General features: G+C 40.5%; 1 protein-coding gene across 7 annotated transcripts in view; it reads left to right on the top strand.

The window, feature by feature from the left end:
* The window catches only part of RIPOR2 (RHO family interacting cell polarization regulator 2), a 178,251-nt gene that overhangs the window by 129,361 nt on the left and 26,462 nt on the right, over positions 1–22,428 (top strand). For all 7 annotated transcript variants that reach the window (XM_045509563.2, XM_045509559.2, XM_010974234.3 and 4 more), the window contains exons 2-8: positions 4,473–4,599; positions 7,352–7,507; positions 8,234–8,312; positions 9,962–9,985; positions 11,038–11,091; positions 14,601–14,750; positions 18,758–18,821. In XM_045509563.2, coding sequence (XP_045365519.1) covers positions 4,473–4,599; positions 7,352–7,507; positions 8,234–8,312; positions 9,962–9,985; positions 11,038–11,091; positions 14,601–14,750; positions 18,758–18,821 — 654 coding nt within the window. The remainder of the gene's footprint in view (positions 1–4,472; positions 4,600–7,351; positions 7,508–8,233; positions 8,313–9,961; positions 9,986–11,037; positions 11,092–14,600; positions 14,751–18,757; positions 18,822–22,428) is intronic.

Below are 22,428 nucleotides of genomic sequence, written 5' to 3'. Positions count from 1 at the left end.
TGGCTTTCTGGTTTCTGTGCTGAGAAACTCAGCTCAGAATGGTAGGGTTTGGTCAACTCTTAGGGTGCTTAGGATTCTTTCCAGAAAGATTCTGTTCTTCGCAGTGATTGTGGGAATGGCAGGCGGGGGTGGGCACCTGGTTTAACAGCCTGGACCTCCTGGGACAAAGCAAATGTGGGGGCAAACCATAGCAGCTTCACCATTTGCCTCAGATTTGAAACCTGTCCACGATTTAATGCACAAAAATGAATGCTAATTCTGCTGGTGTTTTCAGAAAGACCAGGTGAGAAATCAGTAACTTAGGGACTAGAAACATTTTTCAGAGCCCTGGGAGTTTCAAGTAGTGGCAGCCAAAGAAAAGTTTGTTGTTTTATGTGGAATTTCTTTCATATTAGATATGGTATTTGGTGAACCTTAGCAATATGTATTGGGTATAGTGCGTACTACCAGGAGTGCAGTCCCATTTCTAATAGTCCTTCAGACGGAAAAAAGGAAGTGGTACATAGCTCACAGCTCATAATAGGGATTTTACTGAGGAATCTGACTTGTTCTGGTATAACCAGAATTTATGAAACCAAATACATTATTTCTTAGAAATCATATTTCTTCTCTGCAGGACTTTTAAATATAAGCAATTGTATAAACAGAATGGATACCCATCAAAGTTATCTTATATGTTCTTGTATGTGAGGTTTTCTTTTCTGGACAACGCCACATGCCTGCAGTTTCAAAAAAGAATTTTGCATCATATCTATAATACATAAATACATTTCCTTTATAAAAACTCAAACAGTGTAGAGAAATTAGTGTTTCTGACTGCCATTCAATCCCACCTCTCTATGGACTGTGTATGCTTTCAGAACTTTTCTATTCCTGTACATAATTTTGTTTTGTTTTCAATATTCCTGGTATTATACTCTATTTTGTTCTGTAATTTGTTCTGGGAGTCTTTCTATGTGGGCTTATTATTTTTAACTGCTGCATAGTATTCTATGGTTATGCCATAATGTAGTAACAGTTTTTGCAATGATTAATATTTATATTATTTTCGTTTTTCCACTGTTACACTGACTGTCATGAACATCCCAGTATATACCTTTTTGTGAACAAGAGATAACAATGAGTAGATGTGGCATATTAAAGGATAAGTATGTTTTACATTTTAAATAGTAGATACTACCACTTTGTCTTCCAAACTTCGGGTACCACATGACACCTCTACCAGCAGTGATACTGCAATTGCACTACAGTCCTTTCTTTAAGTGAAGGCTTTGGTTTGAAGGAGCGTCTGCGATTAAAATGCCAGATTACAAGGAACCAGTTTTAAGTCCTTAAAGCCTGAATGTAGCTTTTGGGGTAGCTTTGCTGGAAGAAAGCAGGTCCGTGAGATTCTAGGAAGCCAGGGAACAGCTTGAAAACAGGGTACCAAGAGGTGGAGTGGCACTGTCAAAAAGATGATAACAGAGTTGCAGGATAACTAGCTGCTGGGGCAGTTGGAAGACTAGTAGCAAAGAACTACCACCCCTGCTTCAGAGTTAGGGGTGTGAGCGGCGGAGGTGCTGTGTGTACTCTTGTTGCTCATTCACCTGCTCACCCCTCTCTCAACCTACGCCTTTTCTCCAAGAGCCTGACTTTGTGCAGAAGCTCTCAAACTTATTTTACGACCCTCCTTAGGCAGTGTGTCAGCCTCTAGGGGAATTGATGTCGAGATACAGATCTCAGCCTGAGCCAGCTATCAGCCAAATTCTTTTCTGATAGATAACAATCATTTCTAAGACCAGATAGGCAAAACAGAACATTAACAAAACCCGTTCACCCCATCCTGTTCCCAGGGGTCATCCATTCAACAAGTAAATGTAATGAAAAGCTTCTGAGGATTTTACCCATCCTAAAGCAATTTACAATTTTAGAATCCAGGACCAATGTTTGTTTTGTTCTCTAAAAGCTTTCTAACCTATTACTGAAAAAGAGGAAGAAGGAAAATGATTCCACTATGCAGTTCTAATGTTTAATTCATTGAGTGAGACCTTGAAGCTTTGCAAAGAGAAGTTTATTTAAGACTCTTTTTAACAGTTGGATTTGAGAAATTGTAGCAGATTATTTTAACTGAATCCCAATACTCAGGTTTATATTAGTTAAATTAGAATGCTTAGGGGAGTGGCTGTCAAGCATCAGTAGATGAAACCTCTGATTCTATGGATAAGAGAGAAAAAAATCCTTTTGGTCTAAATATATATTTTCTTGGAAATACAAGACAAATCCAGTTTAAATATTTCAATTACTTTAAGTTTTTTCCCTGTGACCAAAGAATGCCATGATGCAACAGAGCTACTGAACAATAATTTATAAAATGTGATACAATGCTAGTAAAATTTGCTAAGTTGAGTCTTTAAGGTGGGTTTTAGGTTATAAAATCATTGAGTACAGAAAGAACATAGTTTCCTGATATTTATTACATTTTGTTGATCTTTTTCTTAATATTTATTACATTTTCTTGATATTTATTACATTTGCATGTGTTACATATCACGATAGCACAGGCATACTTTGTGAGCTTAAGAAGATGTTTTTAATGAATAGTGGACAGACTTCTTAGTAAGCAACAAAGAACGCTTAGGAGAACCTCATTAAGAATTTATGTGAATTGTGGTTATTTTTGAACCTTGGGGGTGGGGAGAAGTAACCAGAAAGAACCTTATTTGCACTACATTTTGTCCTGCCTTTTGTGCACTAGATATTACTGCAATTTTTACTGCAAACTTCTTTTTAATTTATTTTTTATTGACATTTAGTTGATTTACAATGTTAGTTTCAGGTGTACAGGAAAGCAATTCAGTTATACATATACATATGTGTGTATGTGTGTGTGTGTATATATATTTTCAGATTCTTTTCCATTATAGATCATTTCAAGAAATTTAATATAGTCCCCTGTGCTGTACATTAGGTCCTTGTTGTTCATCTGCTTTATGTGTTTTACTGCAATACTTCTCCTTTGTTACTTTTAAAATTCTAGAGAAGGCTCCAAAACGTAAGCCTCCCTGCGCCCATCCCTAGCTGGAGTGGGTGGGGGTCGTGTCCTACCCAAATCAAAAAGCAACCTATTGCCTATTGCAAAACCTCTTGCCAAAGGAGTCAGTGCCTCTACCGTGCAAGAATGCAGACAAACCTGGACCTGCTTTCTCCCAGGGTGGATGGAGAGGAGGGGATTTAAAAACCTGCAGCCTCATGGGGAAGGGGGCTGTGTTCTCTCTTTGGGGAAGCAAACCACTCAAACCTCCTCCCGTGGCTGAGCTGCTTCAAATAGCTTTGAGTAGGACCCAGTGAAGTTGGCTTTTCCATTACATCTAGATGGACTCAACAAGCGTTTCGCTGCTGTTTTTTTAAAGCTTTGCTTGCTTGCTGGGTCTTTAAAGGGCAGTTGTTGATGCTACGCAAACACCAATTTGGTGTGTGCTCAGTTTGGAAGTCTTTAGTCTGGATAGTAGCTGTGTCCCATTTTCTCCTGCTAGCCGATCCCCCTCTCTGGACTGAGGTTACCAGTTAAGACAATGGTTTGAGCTTCAACTCTTCCTGCTGTGAAGGGAGAAGAATTACCTAACTGTTCTAGGGCAGTCCTTTGGGGGAACTAACCTTGGGCTTCCGTCCAGCTGAAGTTGTGTTTTGACAACTCGTCTTGGTCAATGGTGATGAGTCTTTACAAAGGGCGAGCAAGCGACCGAAGTGGGGAGAGTGTGCTTTCTGCTGTATTTCCCCCTTGCTTTTCCTGCCTCTTCTCTTGTGTTCTTATCATAACCTAGATTATCACTACATTTGTTAGAGCTCTTTGTGCTTTGCTTTTTTCTCACTGCCACCATCACGGCACGATCTAATCTGTCAAAAGGTACTTAAGAGTAGAAAAAGGGAGAATAGGTTTAAGTAAGTTCATCTCTAAAGAAACCTAGTGTTTTTAGCCTTGTGACTTCTAAGTGTAGAATTCTACCCCAAGACTCGCCTGTGTTTTGAATGTGATACAGAACCCATCTGAAACTTGACTTGGCCTATTTGTGCGCCTTTGCTGTTGTTGTTCTAAATGGAAGAAAATATTCCAAAGTTTTTGTGTTTTTTGAGGGTACGATTGAATGTTGTTTAAAAAATAATCTCTCTTGAAACATTATGCTGTACACCAGAAATTGACACATTGTAAACTGACTGTACTTCAATTTAAAAAAAAAAAATAATCCCTGAAGAAACCCTGAAGTGACTGATCATGGTGTGTAATTTATATTTATTTATGTCTCAGTATGTTTCTTCACCTGAGAACTGAACCTTTTTACTTAAATAGAACATGTCCTAGAAGGAAGCCTTCCAAGCACCTAATGGCCTCAGGACTCACCTCACCTCAGGTCACCTCCTGTTATCGTTGACAAGCTTGGCGTGTTTTCTGTTGGAACCTGCCTCTCATTTGCCATCATCTTTCCATTGTCTTACAGGACTACAAGCCAGACCCCCAGAAATCATGTTGGTAGGATCCCAGTCCTTCTCGCCTGGAGGGCCCAATGGGATCATCAGGAGCCAGTCCTTTGCTGGGTTCAGCGGCCTTCAGGAGAGGCGATCCAGGTAAGTCGTGTGTGGTTCTCACCCGGGATGCAGCTTGAGAGGGATGCGTGCTATGATGCTCTGAAGAAGGTCTACATGCACGTGGCCTTATGAAAACACACACCTGTGTTATTTTCTTCTCTTTCATGAAAAAGATGTAACGTTCCCCAAATTACTATCATTTAGAATTCCTCTTGCAAAGAAGATGTAGGATTAACTAGCAATATATGTGTATAGTTCTCCCTACCCCTACTCCACCCCACCCCATTTTTTTTGATCTTTTGATACCTATTGCCAAAGTACCTCCAAATGTTTAAAGCCCTTTAACCTCTAACCAGCAACAACAGAGTTGCCAATTTCTACACATCTATTGATACCAAGCATTTTCTAAAAATCTTTTCTAGTCTTTTATGTCGTCCCTGATGAGGTTAAATGTGCTTTCATAAGTTTACTTGCCTTTTGTATTTATTTTTGTAATAACCGGTTCATTTACATCCATTGCCTATTTGGTGGGGAGGAGCTGAATATTTATATATATTCTTACAGAACAGTAAAGTCTTTTTATTCATCCATTGCATCACCATATATTATAGTCTTTTACCCACTCGTTTGAATTGCTACCCCTTTTTTTGGCTTTTTGACCCCCTTCACCGATTTTTCCTGCTACCCTCCACTCCTCCAAGTCCCAGCCTCTGGCAGCCTCCAGTCAGTTCTCTGTATCTATGAGTTTGGTTTTTTTGTTTGTTTTTCTTTTAGATTCTACATATAAGAGACATCATACAGTACTTGTCCTTGTCTGACTTACTTCACTTAAGCGTGATGCCCTCAAGGTCCATCCATGTTGTCACAATGGCAAGATTTCATTCTTTTTTATGGCTGAATAGCCATTGTGTGTGTGTACCACGATTTCTTTACCCATTTATCCATCAGAGGACACTTAGGTTGTTTCCATGTCTTGGCTATTGTAAATACTGCTACAATGAACGTGGGGGTGCATCTTTTTGACTTAGTGTTTTCATTTTCTTTGGATAAATACCCAGAAGTAGAATTGCTGGATCGTATGGTAGCCTATTTTTAATTTTTTGAAGAACTGCCATACTGTTTTCCATAGTGGCTCCACCATTTACATTCCTAGCGACAACGCACAAAGGTTCCGTTTTCTCCACATCCTTGCCAACACTTGTTATTTCTTCTCTTTTTGATAATAGCCATTCTAACTGGGGTAAAGTGGTATCTCACTGTGGTGTTTTTTTAATCTACTTTATTTTAATGTTATTTTGGGGGGAGGATTAGGCCTATTTATTTATTTTTGATGGAGGTACTGGGCATGGAACCCAGGACCTCATGCATGCTAAGCATGTGCTCTAGCACTTGAGCTGTATCCTCCGCCCTTCACTGTGGTTTTGATTTGCACTTCCCTGATGGTTAATGAAGTTGCGCATCTTTTTGTGTACCTGTTGGTCATTTGTATGTCTTCTTTGAAAAAGTGTCTGTTCAGATCTTCTGCCCATTTTTTAATTGGCTTGTGTTTTGCTTTTGAGTTCTATGAGTTCTTTATGTATTTTCCATGTTAACCCCTTGTCAGATATGATTTGCAAATATTTTCTCCCATTCAGTAGGTTGCCTTTTTATTTTGTTGATGGTTTCCTTTGCTTTGCAGAAGCTTTTTAGTTTCATGTAATCTCATTTGTATACTTTTGCTTTTGTTGCTTTTGCTTTTGGTGTCAGATTCAAAAAATCATCGCCTAGACCTATGTCAAGGAATTTACTGCCTATGTTTTCTTTTAGGAGTTATAGGGTTTCTTCTGGTCTGGCCTCTTAGCTTCCTAATCAGATCAGTAGTTTGGGTTTAAGTTATCAGGTATTCATCTTAGCACTGCAGGCTACTGCCACTAATAGAGATGTTGAGTTTTATGTTATACCTAGACAAAATTTACTCCATAAAAATAAAGTTTAAAAAACATCTCTTCTTCCAGCTACATGTGCCATTCTTTACTTTAACACTACAGGCGTATCTCAGAGATATAGCAGGTGTGGTTCCAGACCATGGCAATAAAGCGAGTATCATAATAAAGCAAGTCACATGAATTTTTTGGTTTCCGAGTGCATGTAAGTTATGTTTCCACTATACTGTGGTCTGTTAGGTGTGCAATAGCATTGTGTCTAAAAAAAGTATGTGCCTTAATTAAATACTTTATTGCTAAAAAATGCTAACCATCATCTGACAATGCAGGGTTGCCACAAACCTTCAATCTGTGAAGAAACGCAGTATCTTCAAAGAACAATAAAGTGCAGCACAGTAAAATGAGCTGTGCTTGGATATTGTATACAGAATTTGCAGTTCGTCATGCTCATGGCCCTTTATTTAAAAAGTATTCACTCACATCCCAGTCGAATTTAATAGACATGTATGCCTGATGTCATGCAGCACACATATTCTTTTGGTTGGATTATATCCTTCTGCCTCTTCATTATCTCCACCTTAGAAATGTTTGTCCTTGGCCTTTCAGTGCTGTGACATGTTTTCACTCGGAGTGTACGTTACCTGAGTCCAGGCTTTGACGCAGTAGCCTCTGCCCTGCAAAGCTTCCAGATTTCAGCAGCTAAATCTAATACCAAGAAACTAAATATGGGATGGAGCAAATCTATTAATATACAAGGGGACATTACCTTCCCCAAAAGACACTAATACAAACACAAGATGACTGAAAGGCATTTCTTTGGTTGGATGCCCGAAACTCACAATTTTGGCTTTTCTTTTCTCTTTCCATAGATGTAACTCCTTCATTGAAAATCCCTCTGCTCTCAAGAAGCCTCAGGCCAAACTGAAGAAAATGCACAATTTAGGACACAAAAACAACAGCCCTCCCAAAGAGCCTCAGCCCAAAAGGGTGGAAGAGGTCTACCGGGCCTTGAAAAATGGACTTGAGTAAGAACATGGACCCTAATGCACTGAAATCTTTTAACTTTCTAAAATGCCCAGGAGAGTCAGAAAAGCTAGTCTTACAAGATAATTTTAGAATGTCTATTTCTGTAGTAGATATTTTATTATTGCAGCATAATTGAGGAAGCCTGAAATAAGTCCCAAAGATGTGAACTCTGGTGGATTTCCATATCCTATCCAAACACTGAAGGGGACCTGAAATAGTAATGTTTCTATTTAACTCTGTAGTATTGGGTTTCACCTAAACAATGGTAGACAAGCATATCTGTTTTAGAAATTGCTGAAGAAGGGTTCTAAAACCTTCCCAAGTATATTCTAGGGATGCTTGGTCCAGAATAAAACTTCCCCAGTGTGTGGTGAAATATGTACAATCAATGTTGATGGAACTAGATAGAATTCTGTGAGCCCACACTCAGGGCTGACTCCAGAGTTGTCTTGCCCCTCCCCTCCTGACTGGTTTTTCTTTCCTGGACTCTCAGCCTCATAGGGGTCCTCCTTTTAGACCATCTGGATAGTATCAGATACAACTGCTAGGGCTTTCAAAATGTGGAGCAATTGAGAAAATAGAGAGCCTCTTCCCTGCCAACCCTGCCCTCCACAGAGCAAGGTTTATATTCTTAATTCCCCTTCAGAAGGGAGAGGTCAGTAATTGCACCAGATTCCAATTGACAGTCACGGAGTTCACGATTAACGACTCTCTTATCTTTGCAGCGAGTATCTGGAGGTTCACCAGACTGAGCTGGACAAGTTGACAGCTCAGTTAAAAGATATGAGAAGAAACTCTCGCCTGGTAGGTACCCTCCAATCGGTAGGATGTTAACAAGGTGGTCTTTTATTTTGGCTAAGTAACTTCTCTTACCCAGTGGACGTGGGGACGAGGAAGATGCTTCAAGAAAAGTAGATCCAAGGGGAAAAATACCCTCTGCTTCCTGATGTGTATTTTAATGCTTTATTCTTAATATGTTTCAATATTTTCCAAACATGTTGATGCCGATGAAGTTTGTAATTAGGGAAAAATACTTTTTAAGAAATGCTCTGTATCCCTCCCCCCCCCGCCCCAGGTAATATAAGAAAGTGATAGTTGGAGTTTTCCTACCATAGTGTTAGTACAGAATTTGGAAACCAGAACTTTTGCTTTATCTCCAGTTTTTAAACAATGTAGTAAGGTCAGTGCTATCAGCGAGGGAAAGGAGGCTCAGGAAAGGAGGAGAAATCAGAGGAGTCCTTGAGCTGGTTCAACTACACATTGTATTGTTGGAGATGCTTGCAGATGTCCTCTATTCTAATGAATCTGTGAGGACTTGTCTGCTTAAAGAGGTGTTTCTAATGATTTTAAGTGATTTTGTTAAGTTCCAAATGATATTACACATTAATGTTTCGAGGCATCAGAAAGCCCAGGAAAAGCCTGCGTATATGAAGTACAGATAAACATGAGTAGTTGTTATCTTTTTCTTTTTTAAAAAGATGTGCTTAAGGAGGGAGGGTATAGCTCAGTGGTAGAGTGCATGCTTACTTAGCATGCAGGAGGTCATGGGTTCGATCCCCAGTACCTCCAGTTAAATAAAAATAATAATAAATAAACCTAATTACCTCCCCCCCAAACAAAACAAAATAAAATAATTTTTTTAAAAAGATGTCCTTAAGTGTATATTGTTGTCCTTTTCAAAGACTCAGAGGTTAAAGACTTCATAGAGGTTAAAGGTTTTACCTTCTAATGATATTAGAAGATAAATTGCTTCCATTTACGTGGAACTCTCGGTGGAATGGCCTTCAGAGCTTTTGAATGTCCTTGACTGTCCTCAATGGCAACAAATGTTCCTCCTTGGAGAACAATGGTGTTTGGATGGAGGAACTTCCGCTGGGACCTTGTGTTCCATGGAAGCCCTCCTACTGGGGGATGTGGCTTAGTGTGCTGATTCTACTGGGATATTGTGAGCACACAGGAAATAAACTTGCTGTGAAAACAGTTTGTGAAAAGCGTATCACCAACCTCAAGGACTCTTCCTAAATGCCAAGTCTTATATGTTTAGTCAGGAAGACAGGCCCTTTTTTTTTTTAAATACATATAATCACTGCTACTTTTTGCTAACATTTTTTTTTTTAATTTAAAGTGAACCTATATTTATGTGCCCCTTGATATGTAAGAGAGGAGAGCTCAAAGCAAGTGAAAATCTTAAGACTCCCAGGGGCAGAGGGGACTGGATGGAATTCTGGAGACAAAGAGTATAAATAAATATTAGCTCTTAAAAGTATCCTTACTGGTATTTCAAATAATCTGGGTTTTTACTCTTTTTAAGCAACATCAAAATGTCCAACAGAACTTTATGAGGCTGATTATTTCACTGAGGATGCAGAAATGCAGACAAAATCCTTCTATTAATAATAGTAAGGGTTTTGAGGAAGATATGTTTTAATCTGGATACTCCTTTTTTATTCTAGGGTGTGCTGTATGATCTGGACAAGGTAAGTTGTTGTTCTGTGTGGGGAGCCACTGAGAAATAAAACCCTTCATCCTTGAGTAGAAGTCATTGATCTCTGAGGTACAGTAAGATCCTAGAGAAATGATGATTTTTCTCTTCCTAAAAAAATTCTTATCTAATGAGGATGATGAAAAAGTATAGACCCAATGTGTTTGTCACTTTCATAAAAACGCCACCTGGTTGCAGGGTCCCTTAGTGGGCTGATAAGTTTAAGAATTTCCCAGGTGTTTGAAGGTCCTTTCTAAAAATGAACTATCATCTTTCATCTAATCAAAGACAACTTTGATTGGAAAACACATTGTTATTTTAGGTGCCTCTAAGAAAAAGAGTGATTCCAGCTAAACTGTGACACAGTTCTTTCTTTTCACTCAAAATTTGTATTTCATACTTAGTGACAAAACTCTCTTAGACCTATTTTAAATGTAGGGTTGGGGGTTTTTTTTAGTTATATATGGTGCTGTCTCTTTCCATGCCTTTCTGTGTATAAATACCTTTAATGCTGAATCATAGTATAATCTGTTTGCAGAAATTTTAAAGGTGAATTAAATTTAATGTACGTGATAACATTCATAACTCAAATGGGAGAGATGACACATTACCAACTATGATTATCTTGGAGTAACACAGGCAGTAGCAGTTGTAAAATGCACCCCAATTTCAGAGATATTAAAATGCGGGAGGGAAGAAAGTCCATCTCTGAGCTGATAAAATGTTATCACGAAGGAGTTTAAGTATATACCAATATGATACTGTCCTGTCAGAAATCCAGTGAATTCCATTCGATTGGCCTTCCTTGATGTTAAGCACCAGGATTTCAACAGCTAAGTCAAGTCTGTCGCTTAGAGTATTGATTCAGTATTTTTACAAATACTTGCCACATTGATGCTAGAGACTCTTTAAAGTAGCAACAAAGATGGGAGGAAAAGGGAAATAGCATTTTCTGGTCCTTTTGAGTATGAGATAAAGATATCCACCCAGGTCTAATCAGTTAAACTAAATGGCTGTACTTTTTCAAATTTCTTCTTTCAATTCCAGCAAATTAAGACGATTGAAAGATACATGAGACGCCTGGAGTTTCACATTAGTAAGGTAATTGACATTCCTCTTGTCTTTGCCTTTGGTTTTTAGTTCTCAGTCAGTGATCGCTATGCCTTCAGCCTGAGCATAGCATCTAGTCCATGGAGAATTTCTTACCCAGTTGATTCCTGAGCTGATTAGCAATGAATTCCACCAACAGGCAGTAAAGATGGAGGAAAAATCAGAATGGAGAACCGAATTATCTAGCACATTATTTTTTACTCTACTTCAGTTCAACAAATAGTTATTAAGTACTTCCTATGCAGCATGCACAGTGCCTGATAGAAGATACAGTCTCAGTGGCATCTGGTTAAAGATGGAACCAAATGGACCCTACAGAAATACTCTTGCTTACCTAACACTCGGGTCCCACATTCAACTTGGTACCCCCAAAACCTTCTTCATGAAGGCCTTTAAAGTACATAAAGTCAGCTGCTGTGTACCTCCCTGAATCTTTCTCCAGTTCCTTCTACTCTTCTTCACACAGCTTGGTTTCCAGGTTCCTTTTCATCCTCATCGTCCCCCTCTATGTATACCAGGTTGTCGGGGTCCCTGACATCCAGCCCTGAACCCTGCAAATAGCTGACTGATGGTCCCGCCAGCCTAGTGTGGAGTGGGACTCTCCCCCCTTGTTCTCGACACCATCAGGTGATATCCGTACAACCTGGAAACAATTTCCCTTTGAGGGCAGCTAAATTGCACCATTAGCAACTCTTGGTCTCATCTGCACCCATCAGCCCATCTTCCAAGTGGAGAACCTGGAGGTTTTAGTGGTTCTCTCTACTAGGAGTCAGAAGCCTCAGAGTCTAGTTTGATCTCTGCCAGTAGGCTTGAACATCTATATGGACCTTGGCTTTCTACTCTGCAATGAGGCCAGGAGGTGCACGTACTCAATCTAGATGATCCTAAGAATCCTTTCCAGTTTAAAATTCTATGATGATGTCTGTGTCTGTAAACATGTGTATATAATACTGTCTTTGTACATTCCCACTTTGAAAGATATTTATTACCTCGGCGAATTTGAAATTGCTGCTTTTTCTGAACTCAATAAACAAAACAATGACATCCATTAGAAGATATTTAGGTGACAGGTGAGCTTTGAAATTACTGTTTAGTTTGAAAAATACCAAGAAAACAAAATTAGTATCAGGTAAGAGTGTGTTTATCCACCTTGCATCCATCGTTGTAAGATATAACAATCCTAGTGGTTATAAGAGGTTGGTGGTACTCTACCTGCAGCATCTTATGCACAGATCCCTAACAAATCCTAACAAAGTGTATTTAATTGAATAAGTCAATCAATCCATTTATTTGATGAGAGCCACTGCTGACATCTAGATAGAACTAATACTTGCCTACAGATGGGTGGGTCTCTGCTTAGGTGAGTACATAGTTATCCTTCCTCCTGAAGGTTAACTCCCTTTGGCTGAATAGGTTGATATTTAAATGGAAACAAGAATAAACTTTTCTTTAAAGGCAAAGTAGTACACTAAGTCATTAGGGCCGTACTACTAGTCCAGTGAGCAGTGTCCTTATTAAGAGGATTACAATCTCAGAGACTGTGGACCCAGTAGGGGGGCAGAGGACTGAAGGGGCAGTCTCCCAGGAGGCCATGTGGGTGAATGTGTCCTGGCCTGCATTGGAAGAGGCCCTTGTGTTTCTAAGTCTTGAGGGGAACCTCCCACATCAGAACAGTCTGCCCTGTTTATTTAAAATTTCAGATTGCTTGAAACATTTGAAAATGGTAAGGCACTAGAGAATTGAAAGAATCTTCCATTCAATAAAAATGAAAAATAAAAAAATTTAATTTTTAAAATAAATAAATAGAATAAAAATTTCAGATTCCTCGCCCAGCCCTAACCTACTGAATCAGCATCTTTGTGTGGGGCCTGGGCATCAGCATTTTAACAAGCTCACCAAGTGAGTCTGAGGTTAGTTTTAAAGTATGGGAACCACCCTTTATGCCAATCACCTAACCAAAGGATCTTATAAGCAGATATGGTCACCCCTTCAGTCCTATACCTCCATCTTAATCAGAGAGAAATCCACCAACTCCTAAGATGAAAGACTGTTCCTTCCAGGATTTGGGCAGTTCCTCTCAGTAAAGTGGAGTGAATTGTTGAAGAGCAACAAAGAATCCTTAAACCAAGACAATCACTTTCAGTCTCTGAATGTTCGTATTCTAAGCTAAGTATCATTGACATTTGTATTGAGAAAGCAACTGTGGAAAATCATCCCACTAACAGGCAGCAGTGATGCTTTTTAGTGATCAGCCAGAAGTTTGCCTTCAGAAAAAAGGGGAGTCTGAAACTCTGGAATCCATTCTATTCATCTCCACCTTCTTCTAGATCTTACAGCTCAGCCTCCTTGTTGAGGGAACACAGTTTATGCTGAAATGAAAAACTCGAGTAGTTCTAGGTAGATAACCAGAAATAATAGGTTTCATTGGCTTCTGCTAATGTCTGGTGATACCATTCTTTTTAATCTGTCTGAAAATTCCAGTTGTCATCTGTGATTGGTGTGTTGATAACTAAAGACAGTACAAGACTGTGGAAGTAAGTATCATCTGGAATAACTGTAGGTTCTCACCCTAAACGCTGTTGATATTTGGGGATAATTCTTTGTTGTAGGGGGGCTGTCCTCTGCATTATGGAATCTTTAACAGCATCCCTGACCTCTACCAACTAGATGCCTGTAGCACCTCCCAGCTTTGACACTGAAAAAAATGTTTCCAGATGTTGCCAAGTGTCCCCTGGGTATCTAAATAGCCTTGGACTGGTTGAGAGTCACTGCCTTAGAAGCATTAAGTGACTATCAGGCTTATACAATGAGTATGATCAAAAGGGTATATTATTATTTAGAAGCCTAACTATAGAGATGTAGCAAAGGAATATTCATTTCCATTGCTCCCATTTATTTTTTAAATTGTGTATAATTTACATGCAAAAAAGTCACGGTTCTTAAGTGTTCAGTTTGGTAAGTTTTGACAGTTGTGCTTCACTCTAATTTTAAGAATAACTAACCTGTATTTTCTTTTTTTGAGCCACATCTTTCCAAAAATCATCTTCAATAAATAGCCTCAAATTCTTTTTTAAAAGAAATCTAAATCTGGTTGTGTGACTATCACCTTGTGACACTGTCTCCTAAAATAAAGCGATAATGGCCCAGTCTATTACAAAGTCGTCACATTGGTATGAAATTCTGGGTACACCCTTCCAGTGTTTGTTCCTTATAAAAAAGAGTCCTGCCTTCATTGTCTAATCCTTGTCTTACACAATCCCCAATGGTAAGTTCATTTTCACTTTGTAGAATTTGAAAAGAAGGCTCAGGGTACAATCTGTTTTGAAATAGAAAATGGATCATAGTGGTGAAAACAAGATTCATCTGTCTAGAAGAATGACACTTCTCCAAGACTCTCCTTTTGAGGTCAGGAACATAAAGTGTCTTTAAACTCTTAACAATGGCCTATGTCTCTCCTTCAATTGGGATAAATATTTACGTTCCTGTTTTGATTCTGGCAGGTCGATGAACTCTATGAAGCTTATTGTATCCAAAGACGCCTCCAAGATGGTGCCAGCAAAATGAAGCAAGCCTTTGCAACTTCCCCTGCCAGCAAAGCTGCCCGGGAGAGCCTGTCGGAGATCAACCGGAGCTACAAAGAGTACACAGAGGTAGGTGCTGACCTGCCCAGCTGCAGAACTCCACCTGGCCCGATATGAATCATTGGTACCGGCCAAGAACCAGGGGAGTGGCAACCTGCAGCCTCCTTCTACTCTTTAGAGAGAGAAGTTTTACTGTTTGCCTGTCTTGCATTTTCTTATTTTAAATGACTCTTGGGTGATTTTGTTGGTTGTATTTTTGTTTGGAGCCTCCTGTGGACTTCAGAGCATGTGACGTTCTCAGTCTGTGAGCATCAGCTGTCAGGCATTCACCTCCTGAGGCCTTATAATACGCTTGTTCATGGATGTGGAAAACCACAAGATCTGAGACGCTGCGAAGTCATCCACTGACCAAGTCTTATACTTTATGTGCTCCATTCGGCAGGGCGTATGGTCTCTGCATGAGTGGACTACAAGCACTTGTTGAAGTTTTCAGCAAATGAATAAGCCATAAATGCCCTGTTTTTTGCCATTTAAATGCATTTCTGAATTCTCTAGTGTACAATCCAGTGTAGCTTTATCCCTGGAAGTCAAGCAGACCTTGTGGTTTAAGACGGCTACCCTCAATGCTGCGTTCACTGACATCCTGCCTACAATTATTTTATTGTAAGAAACGTCCCTTCTATCTTAAAGGAGGCAAGACAAAGAGCCATGAACAGAAGTGTGCTTTCATGGTTTCTGACTGTCCCTGGGACCCAAACATATGACACAGGGATGTCTTTGCTCCTCCGAGGGTCACCTGATACCAATGTCTTTGATGAAATGATTGAATTATTAAAGCAGCACTTCTCACTATCCCATGAGTTTTTGTTCAGAGATCCAGTTTCATGAATGAAGTCATCGGCCTGATGAAGATCTGTTGGACCCCTCCCAGAGCTGAGCATCAGTCTCAGCCCTGGGATGGGAGGGACCTCTTAGATGACTTGTTACAGGATCGATTCGTGTGTTCACTGCAGCAGCGCCTCTTGTCTGAACTGTGTTTGTCCTTTTTTTATGGTCTAAAACTTCTTTACCTAAGTTCCCCTTTTGGGAGGATGCTTTTTGAATGCATAAAATGAAACCCATAGGAATTCAAAGGAAACAAGTTATATTGAAATACAAAATTCAATATTGTCACTACATTGATCAAAATATTTTTAAAATCAAATGTGTGGTATAGCACTGTACTGCTGCTTCATTAACAAATTGAACTACAATATTTAACAGTGGCTCCAGTAACTACTGAAGTTTCAAACTGTTGAAAAATAGAAATGATTTCTCAAGGTACCTGCAACAATTGATGTGACATGAACATATACATGACTTCTATCTGGTCAAAGTCACCAGTACTAGCCGTACGGCTGAGACTGGTTTTCTCCATTCATGATATGTGGATGAATTAGATTTCAATAAGACGTTCGTGGAGATAGCACTGTGACTTTCTTTTTTCCCCATCCAAGTTGATGGAGCCCAGGTTAAGAATCTCTGGCTTAGAAGCAGCCCTACCTCAGGAGACTGCATTTCTACCCGTCTCTAAAATCAAAAGAGCAGTTGCAAATAACGGGGGTCGTGCATAGTACACAGAGAACTAACCTAGAGTATTTGCAAGTCATTTCAGAAATACCTACCCACGGTCAGGGGCCAAGACGTGACATCATATTTGCTCACAAATTCAAAGATGTAGAGTATAATTTCAGCAAGAAGAAGGGCTACCTTAGAGAAGAAGGAAGTCCAGGACTTCCATAGCTTCTACCTCACTTGACATCACATCAGGTGGTTTTGTATCCTCACATAACCACACAAGGCAAGACTTTATCACAGAGTGGGTTTAGGGCCAGATGGTTCTAGGTGCTTTTGCAAGTGTAGCAATATTCATCAATGTTTGCCTGGGTGAGATGGAAGAAAATTTCTGTCCACGGATTTCCTCAACTGTGAAAGTAGCCGCTCCCCCTCTCCATGTTTTTCAAGACACTGTAGCAGGGGGAGGGTCATGGCTCAGTGGTAGAGTGCACGCTTAGCATGCATGAGGTCCAGGGTTCAATTCCCAGCACTTCCGTTAAAAATAAATAGATAAATAAATAAACCTAATTACCTCAACCCTCCACACACATACAAAAGAAAAAAAAAATGTTAAAGACACTGTAGCAATCCTGACATACACTGATAACATCGTTGCTATTTCTAGAAACAGTAATGCATTCCTTCCCAGAAACACCCAGTGCTCTGAGGAAGAAAACTAGTTTACAAAACTGAGACTCTGCAGAACTCTCCAGCTGCCCAGAACTCAACCTCAGGAAGTTTTCCCCAGCTTTGCTAAGCTATTAGAGGTACTGACATTGAAGGGTCAGAACCTCTAGCCTGCAAATCATTCCTGAGGTCCTCTTCAAACTAAATCCAAACGGAAGCAGCCCCTGCCAGGGCTCACTGAGCCGGCCCGGCCTTAGTGGGCGTGGTTAGGTTTTGGTGGGCGTGGCCAGTCCCGAGCCCCCAGCCGTGATGGAGGGAGAAACCGCCCAGTGGCCGGAGTGGGGACTTCTTGGGAACAGCAAAGGAGTCAAAAGCTTAAACTGGCCACGCTGCAGGAGGGCTTCACTGAGGGCAGCCCCCTGGCCACAGCGCTTTTTCCTCTCGATTTTTAACTCTGATTGCTCTGTTTAGGTCCTCAAATACTGAGGAAGTAGGGCGGGGGTGGTTAGATCTCTAACCGCAGGCATATATGTTGTCTCCTGTCTTTACTGGTCCCTCAACATTAGCGTGAGGAGAGGACGCTTGTCAAACCCAAGGATCACTTTGGGGGCTTTACGGCGGTGTGGCCATGAGGTGAGTGAGCCTCACTCACTTTGAGTAGAATTGAGTTACTGAGCACTTTTTTTTTTTAATTTTAATTTTTTATTGAAGTGTAATTGATTTACAATGTTAGTTTCAGGTGTACAGCAAAGCGATTCAGTCATACATACACATACTTTTTTTGTTCAGATTTCCCTCCATTATAGCCCACTACAAGAAATTGAATATAGTTCCCCATGCCACACAGCAGATTCCTGCTGTTTATCCTATATAGTAATGTGTATCTGTTAATCTCAATTTTTGCACGAAATTTTTATTAAGAAAAATTTCAAACATACAGGAAAGTCAAGACTAGTATATTGAACATCGTTTATTTAGACAACCAATTGGTAATGTTTGGCCATATTTGCTTTCTTTCTTTTGTATATGCTCAATTTTTTTCTTTTTCTTTTTGCTAAGTCATTTGATAGTAAAGGGTGGATAACATGACATTTTGCCCCCAAAATATTTTAGCAGGCATTTTTTAAAAACATTTTTTATTGAGTTATAGTCATTTTGCAATGTTGTGTCAAACTCCAGTGTAGAGCACAATTTTTCAGTTACACATGAACACACATACATTCATTGTCACATTCTCTTTCGCTCTGAGCCACCACAAAATCCTATATATATTTCCCTGTAGCAGGCATTTTTAAATGACAACCTCTGAACATGTGTATCCTCTGCATAACCACCTACCCTTATCATAACTAAGGAAATTACCAGCCATCCTATAGAATTATCTGATACCCTGTGCATTTTCAGATTTCCCTTATTGGCCCAAGAATATCCTTTATAACTGTCTTAGTTTGTTTACTTTCGAATCAGAATGTAATCAAAGTTAAAACATTGCATTTGATGGTAATGTGGCTTTAATCTTTTTAATCTAGATTTTTTTTCCCATGATACTACTGCCTTTTTGTATCCAGGTCAGTTCTCTTAGAATCTCCCACACTCCGGATTTCACTCTGGATTTCTCTGTTTATGAAATAATTTAACTTGATCTTCTATGCTCTAAATTTCCTGTGCACTAGAAGGCTTGCTTAGGCTTAGGTTGAACGTTTTGTCAAGATTGTTGCATAGGCTGGGGCCCCGTAGTTCACTGCAAACAGGTAAACGTCTCCTGTTCAAGCAATGGTTGTCCTCGGCTCTCGCAACATCACATGCCTGGAAAGAAGCCTTGCCCTAATGCCAGTCTCCTGTGCTCTTCCTAGAACATGTGCACCATTGAAGCAGAGCTGGAGAAACAGCTGGGGGAGTTCTCCATCAAGATGAAAGGTATTCTTTCCCCTGTTTCAAGAGAGTAAGGTGCCATCTCTGTGGAGCTCCTTGACATTTGACATCACACGCTCTTTTTATTTTCCTTGCAAAGATGTTGCACCACCCTCTGTCACCCCTCCCCACTTATGTTATAATTTATTGATGCTCCAGAACTTCTCATCTTGACACTTGCCTCCACACCTAAATAGTTCCTGTGACGGGTTCTCAAACATACACAGACATGGAGAGAATATACAAGGGGCCCCCATAAACCCGTCACTGAGGCTTGACATTAGCAGGATTTTGCCACCTTTGCTTCCTCTGTTTTCTTTTCTGTGGTTTTTCCTTTGATGAAATAAAACCCAGACATGGGCGTCTCCCCCTGTAGATCGCAATCTGCCTCTCTTAAGGACTAGGGACCCCCTTCTTACATCAGCACGATGCCAAGTATTATCCCAGTGCCTTTGAATTCACGAGAATACATTCCATTATCAAATGGCCCAGTCGTCTCAAAAATGAGATGTAGTTGGTTTGTTCAAATCAGAATCCAAACAAGGTCCATGCGTTCTAATCAGTCTTCAGGCACCACTTTTAAGTTTCCTTTCATCTAGAACAGACTCCTCCCTGGTTTTTTCCTATCATTGACTTGTCGTGTTGAAACCGTTGTTGTACAGAACGTGCCACGTTCTAGACTTGTCTGTAGGCTTCTTGGTGATATCATTTAATTTGTTCCTTAATGCTCCCCATTTTCCTGTAAACGACCTACCAATTTCTTTATTTTAAAACTTTTTTTAGTGTTAAACTCATAGAGGACTGTACACCTCCCTCTTTTCCCCAGCACCTTTCTGGTGTTTCCTCCAGAAATTTTATCCCTAGAAACATTGTTGATTTATACCACAGGCATCTTCAGAACAAAAAGAAACTGGTTTTAGAAAAGAGAGCATCCACAGGTGTGGTCAGATTTACAGCTTAGTCACCAGCAGGGCTGTCAAACAAGGAGCCACCACACCAAGTGCATTTTCCTTCTGAGTTTTGGCCCAGTCACCGCAGCAAGGAGGGCTGGTCCCTTCTGGAGGTTTCTTAGCAGCTGGATCCCTGAGTTGCTAATGGGGATTTAATCACCCTCTTGTCTACTTTTTGCAATTAAGGAAGTAGAAAAGGGGCACTTTTTTTTTTTAAGTGCTCAACAGGAGAGCTTTATTTTCGAATGAGTGTCTAACTCAGGCGGGAGATTGTTCTGTCAAGGACTGTACACGTATTGCTGCTCTGGATGAGTGTACCTGGAATCCAAATGACCTTGACCCTCAGCTTCTCCCATGACTGAGTCCATCTCTCCAGCAGATCTGATAGTGAATCAGTTTAATATTCAATGTTAAGTCTCAGCATTTAACTTTATGACTCAGGCAAGGTATCTGTGCTTTTTTGGTTTTTTAAGTCCATTCTCTTCATTGTGGGTCCTCACCTGAGTCAGTGGTTCTAAAACCACTCAGGCCCTACCCCCAACTAAGCAAGTTAGAGTGGGAACCTGGAAAATATATATATATATATAAATAATATATTTAAAAATATATATATGTTATTTTTTCATTCTTAGGATGATTCTATCAGCAGCCTGATTCTGGAAAACCACTGCCCTGAATCAGCATTTAGCAGATAACAATTCTCTCCCCCAATACTGGGGCTCCAGCCATGCAGGCCAGCACAGCCACAGGGTCTTACAGCAAAGAGAAATTCAGATCATGCACATCTTCTCACTGTTAATGTAGGCAGGGCCATATTTCCCTTGTTTCTGATGCTCACTATTGTCAAATTCATCAATCTGAGGTGGGCTGATAATTTCCCCATTTTTATCTGACTCGTCCCGGAAGTCACACAGGATGTTGGACTTGAAACGTACTTAAAACTGAATTCCAGGGCTCTTGGCTCCTAGTGCGTTCCCATCCCCGGGCCCCATGTGAGGCGTAAGTTGTAACAGAGCTGAGCAGGTTCTGAAAACTTGCTCAAAGAATGTTCTCTTCTGTGGGAGGGTCATCTACCCAGCACACAGGCACCCCGGGAGTGGGGCAGGAGGAAGGGGACCCCCACCCACCAGATCTGGACCTGAGACCTGGTGGTTGGTGAGAGGCTGCTGTGGGGGTCCTGCAAGCCACAGGGGCCCTGGCCACCCAGCTAAAGAACAGCACTGGGTTATGATGGGTTCTCAGGACAGGCAGACTGAACATTCCATTGCTCCTGCTCTCCCATCTCTACCCTCTGTATTCTCTCTTTCCTGCCTGATGGCCTTCCTGGCTTCTCTCTGGATTCAGGGTTTCTCCCAGGGGGTCACTCAGACCCAAAACTGATCCTCCTTTTTCACTGTAAATTTATCTCACTTCCGCTTTCCTCATCTAACACGAAAACTCGAACTATCTCTATGACACTGCTCAAGGGTAACGGCCCCATGGATATCTCCCTCTGTGTTAATAAAAGGAAGTCCCCTCACCCTGCCAGGACATCTTGCATCTTTGCAGTCACCTACTTTCTTATCTGTTATTCATTCTGGTAAAAAAAAACAAAAAACAAAAAAACTCCCAACATACATACTGACATAAAGTGAGGATATTTCATAATATTCTCAGACCTGGTAACCCAACTTCCTCCTGCCACACCCTTCCACACTTCCCTTTTTGCCCCACCCCAACACACAGACAACAATCATTTTGTGGGGTTCAGGGTTGGGGAGTGGGGTAAGTGATGATGGAAAGACAGTTGGTCCAGTACTCACTGAGCTCCTGCTACTGGTCAAGCTCTGGCTGCATCCCGATGAATGGTCCTTGGCCTTGGCTTCCACATTCTACTGGAGAAAATAGACATTTAGGCCAGTGTTCTCATTCAATGGAATAAATGACCTCCTGCACCAATAATGTGACTGATTGCTTCAGAAGCCTGGGGGAGGGGTGAGATGGTACCGCCCCCTCCCTCAGCTTAGGGGAGGGAAGCAGGGAAGAGAAAAGCTTCCCAATGTAACCTTTGCACTTAGGGTTTTGTTAGAATTGCCATATCCAGTCAATTCGAATTTATAAAAATCAGTCTGTTGTCCTTTCTTTCAGAAATATTAAAAAGAAAAGACTAATACTCCAGAAAATTATTAGTGTAAATTGGCTTCTTTAATTCTGCTCTTATTTCTGTAAATCTTTTTAAGTGACTTGTTAACGGTTTCTACTTGTTAGTGGAAACTGGTCCTCAATGGACTGGCTGAGTGGGTAGAGAGCTGTGATGAACTGATGAGTTGCTGCCATCTCCTGGCAGAGAGTGGTAACAGCAGGTGCTTTTCTAAGCCTCCCTGGACCTTCTCTGTATCATCTTAACCTTGGCAACATCCATTAGACAGGTGGAAAGCAGATTCATCCGCTCCATAGTCTCACAAATTCACAGGGCTATTAAAAGAAGGAACATCCCCTTTCTCTGACCCAGAAGGCACCTTCTCCATCACCCCAGTGAGGAATCTTCTCTCTTGCTGTGATGGATGAAATTCCCAGTAATAACTGTGCCCACAGATGGTCCCCAGAAACTATTACATGAGTTTTCACAAAGGCTGGACACTTTGAAGTTTATAAATATGCCAGTGTGGGTTTGTAAAAAGGGG

This window comes from Camelus bactrianus, chromosome 20, assembly GCF_048773025.1.
Source record: "Camelus bactrianus isolate YW-2024 breed Bactrian camel chromosome 20, ASM4877302v1, whole genome shotgun sequence".
NCBI classification, from domain to species: domain Eukaryota; kingdom Metazoa; phylum Chordata; class Mammalia; order Artiodactyla; family Camelidae; genus Camelus; species Camelus bactrianus.
This window is presented reverse-complemented; position numbering and strand designations above follow the sequence as displayed.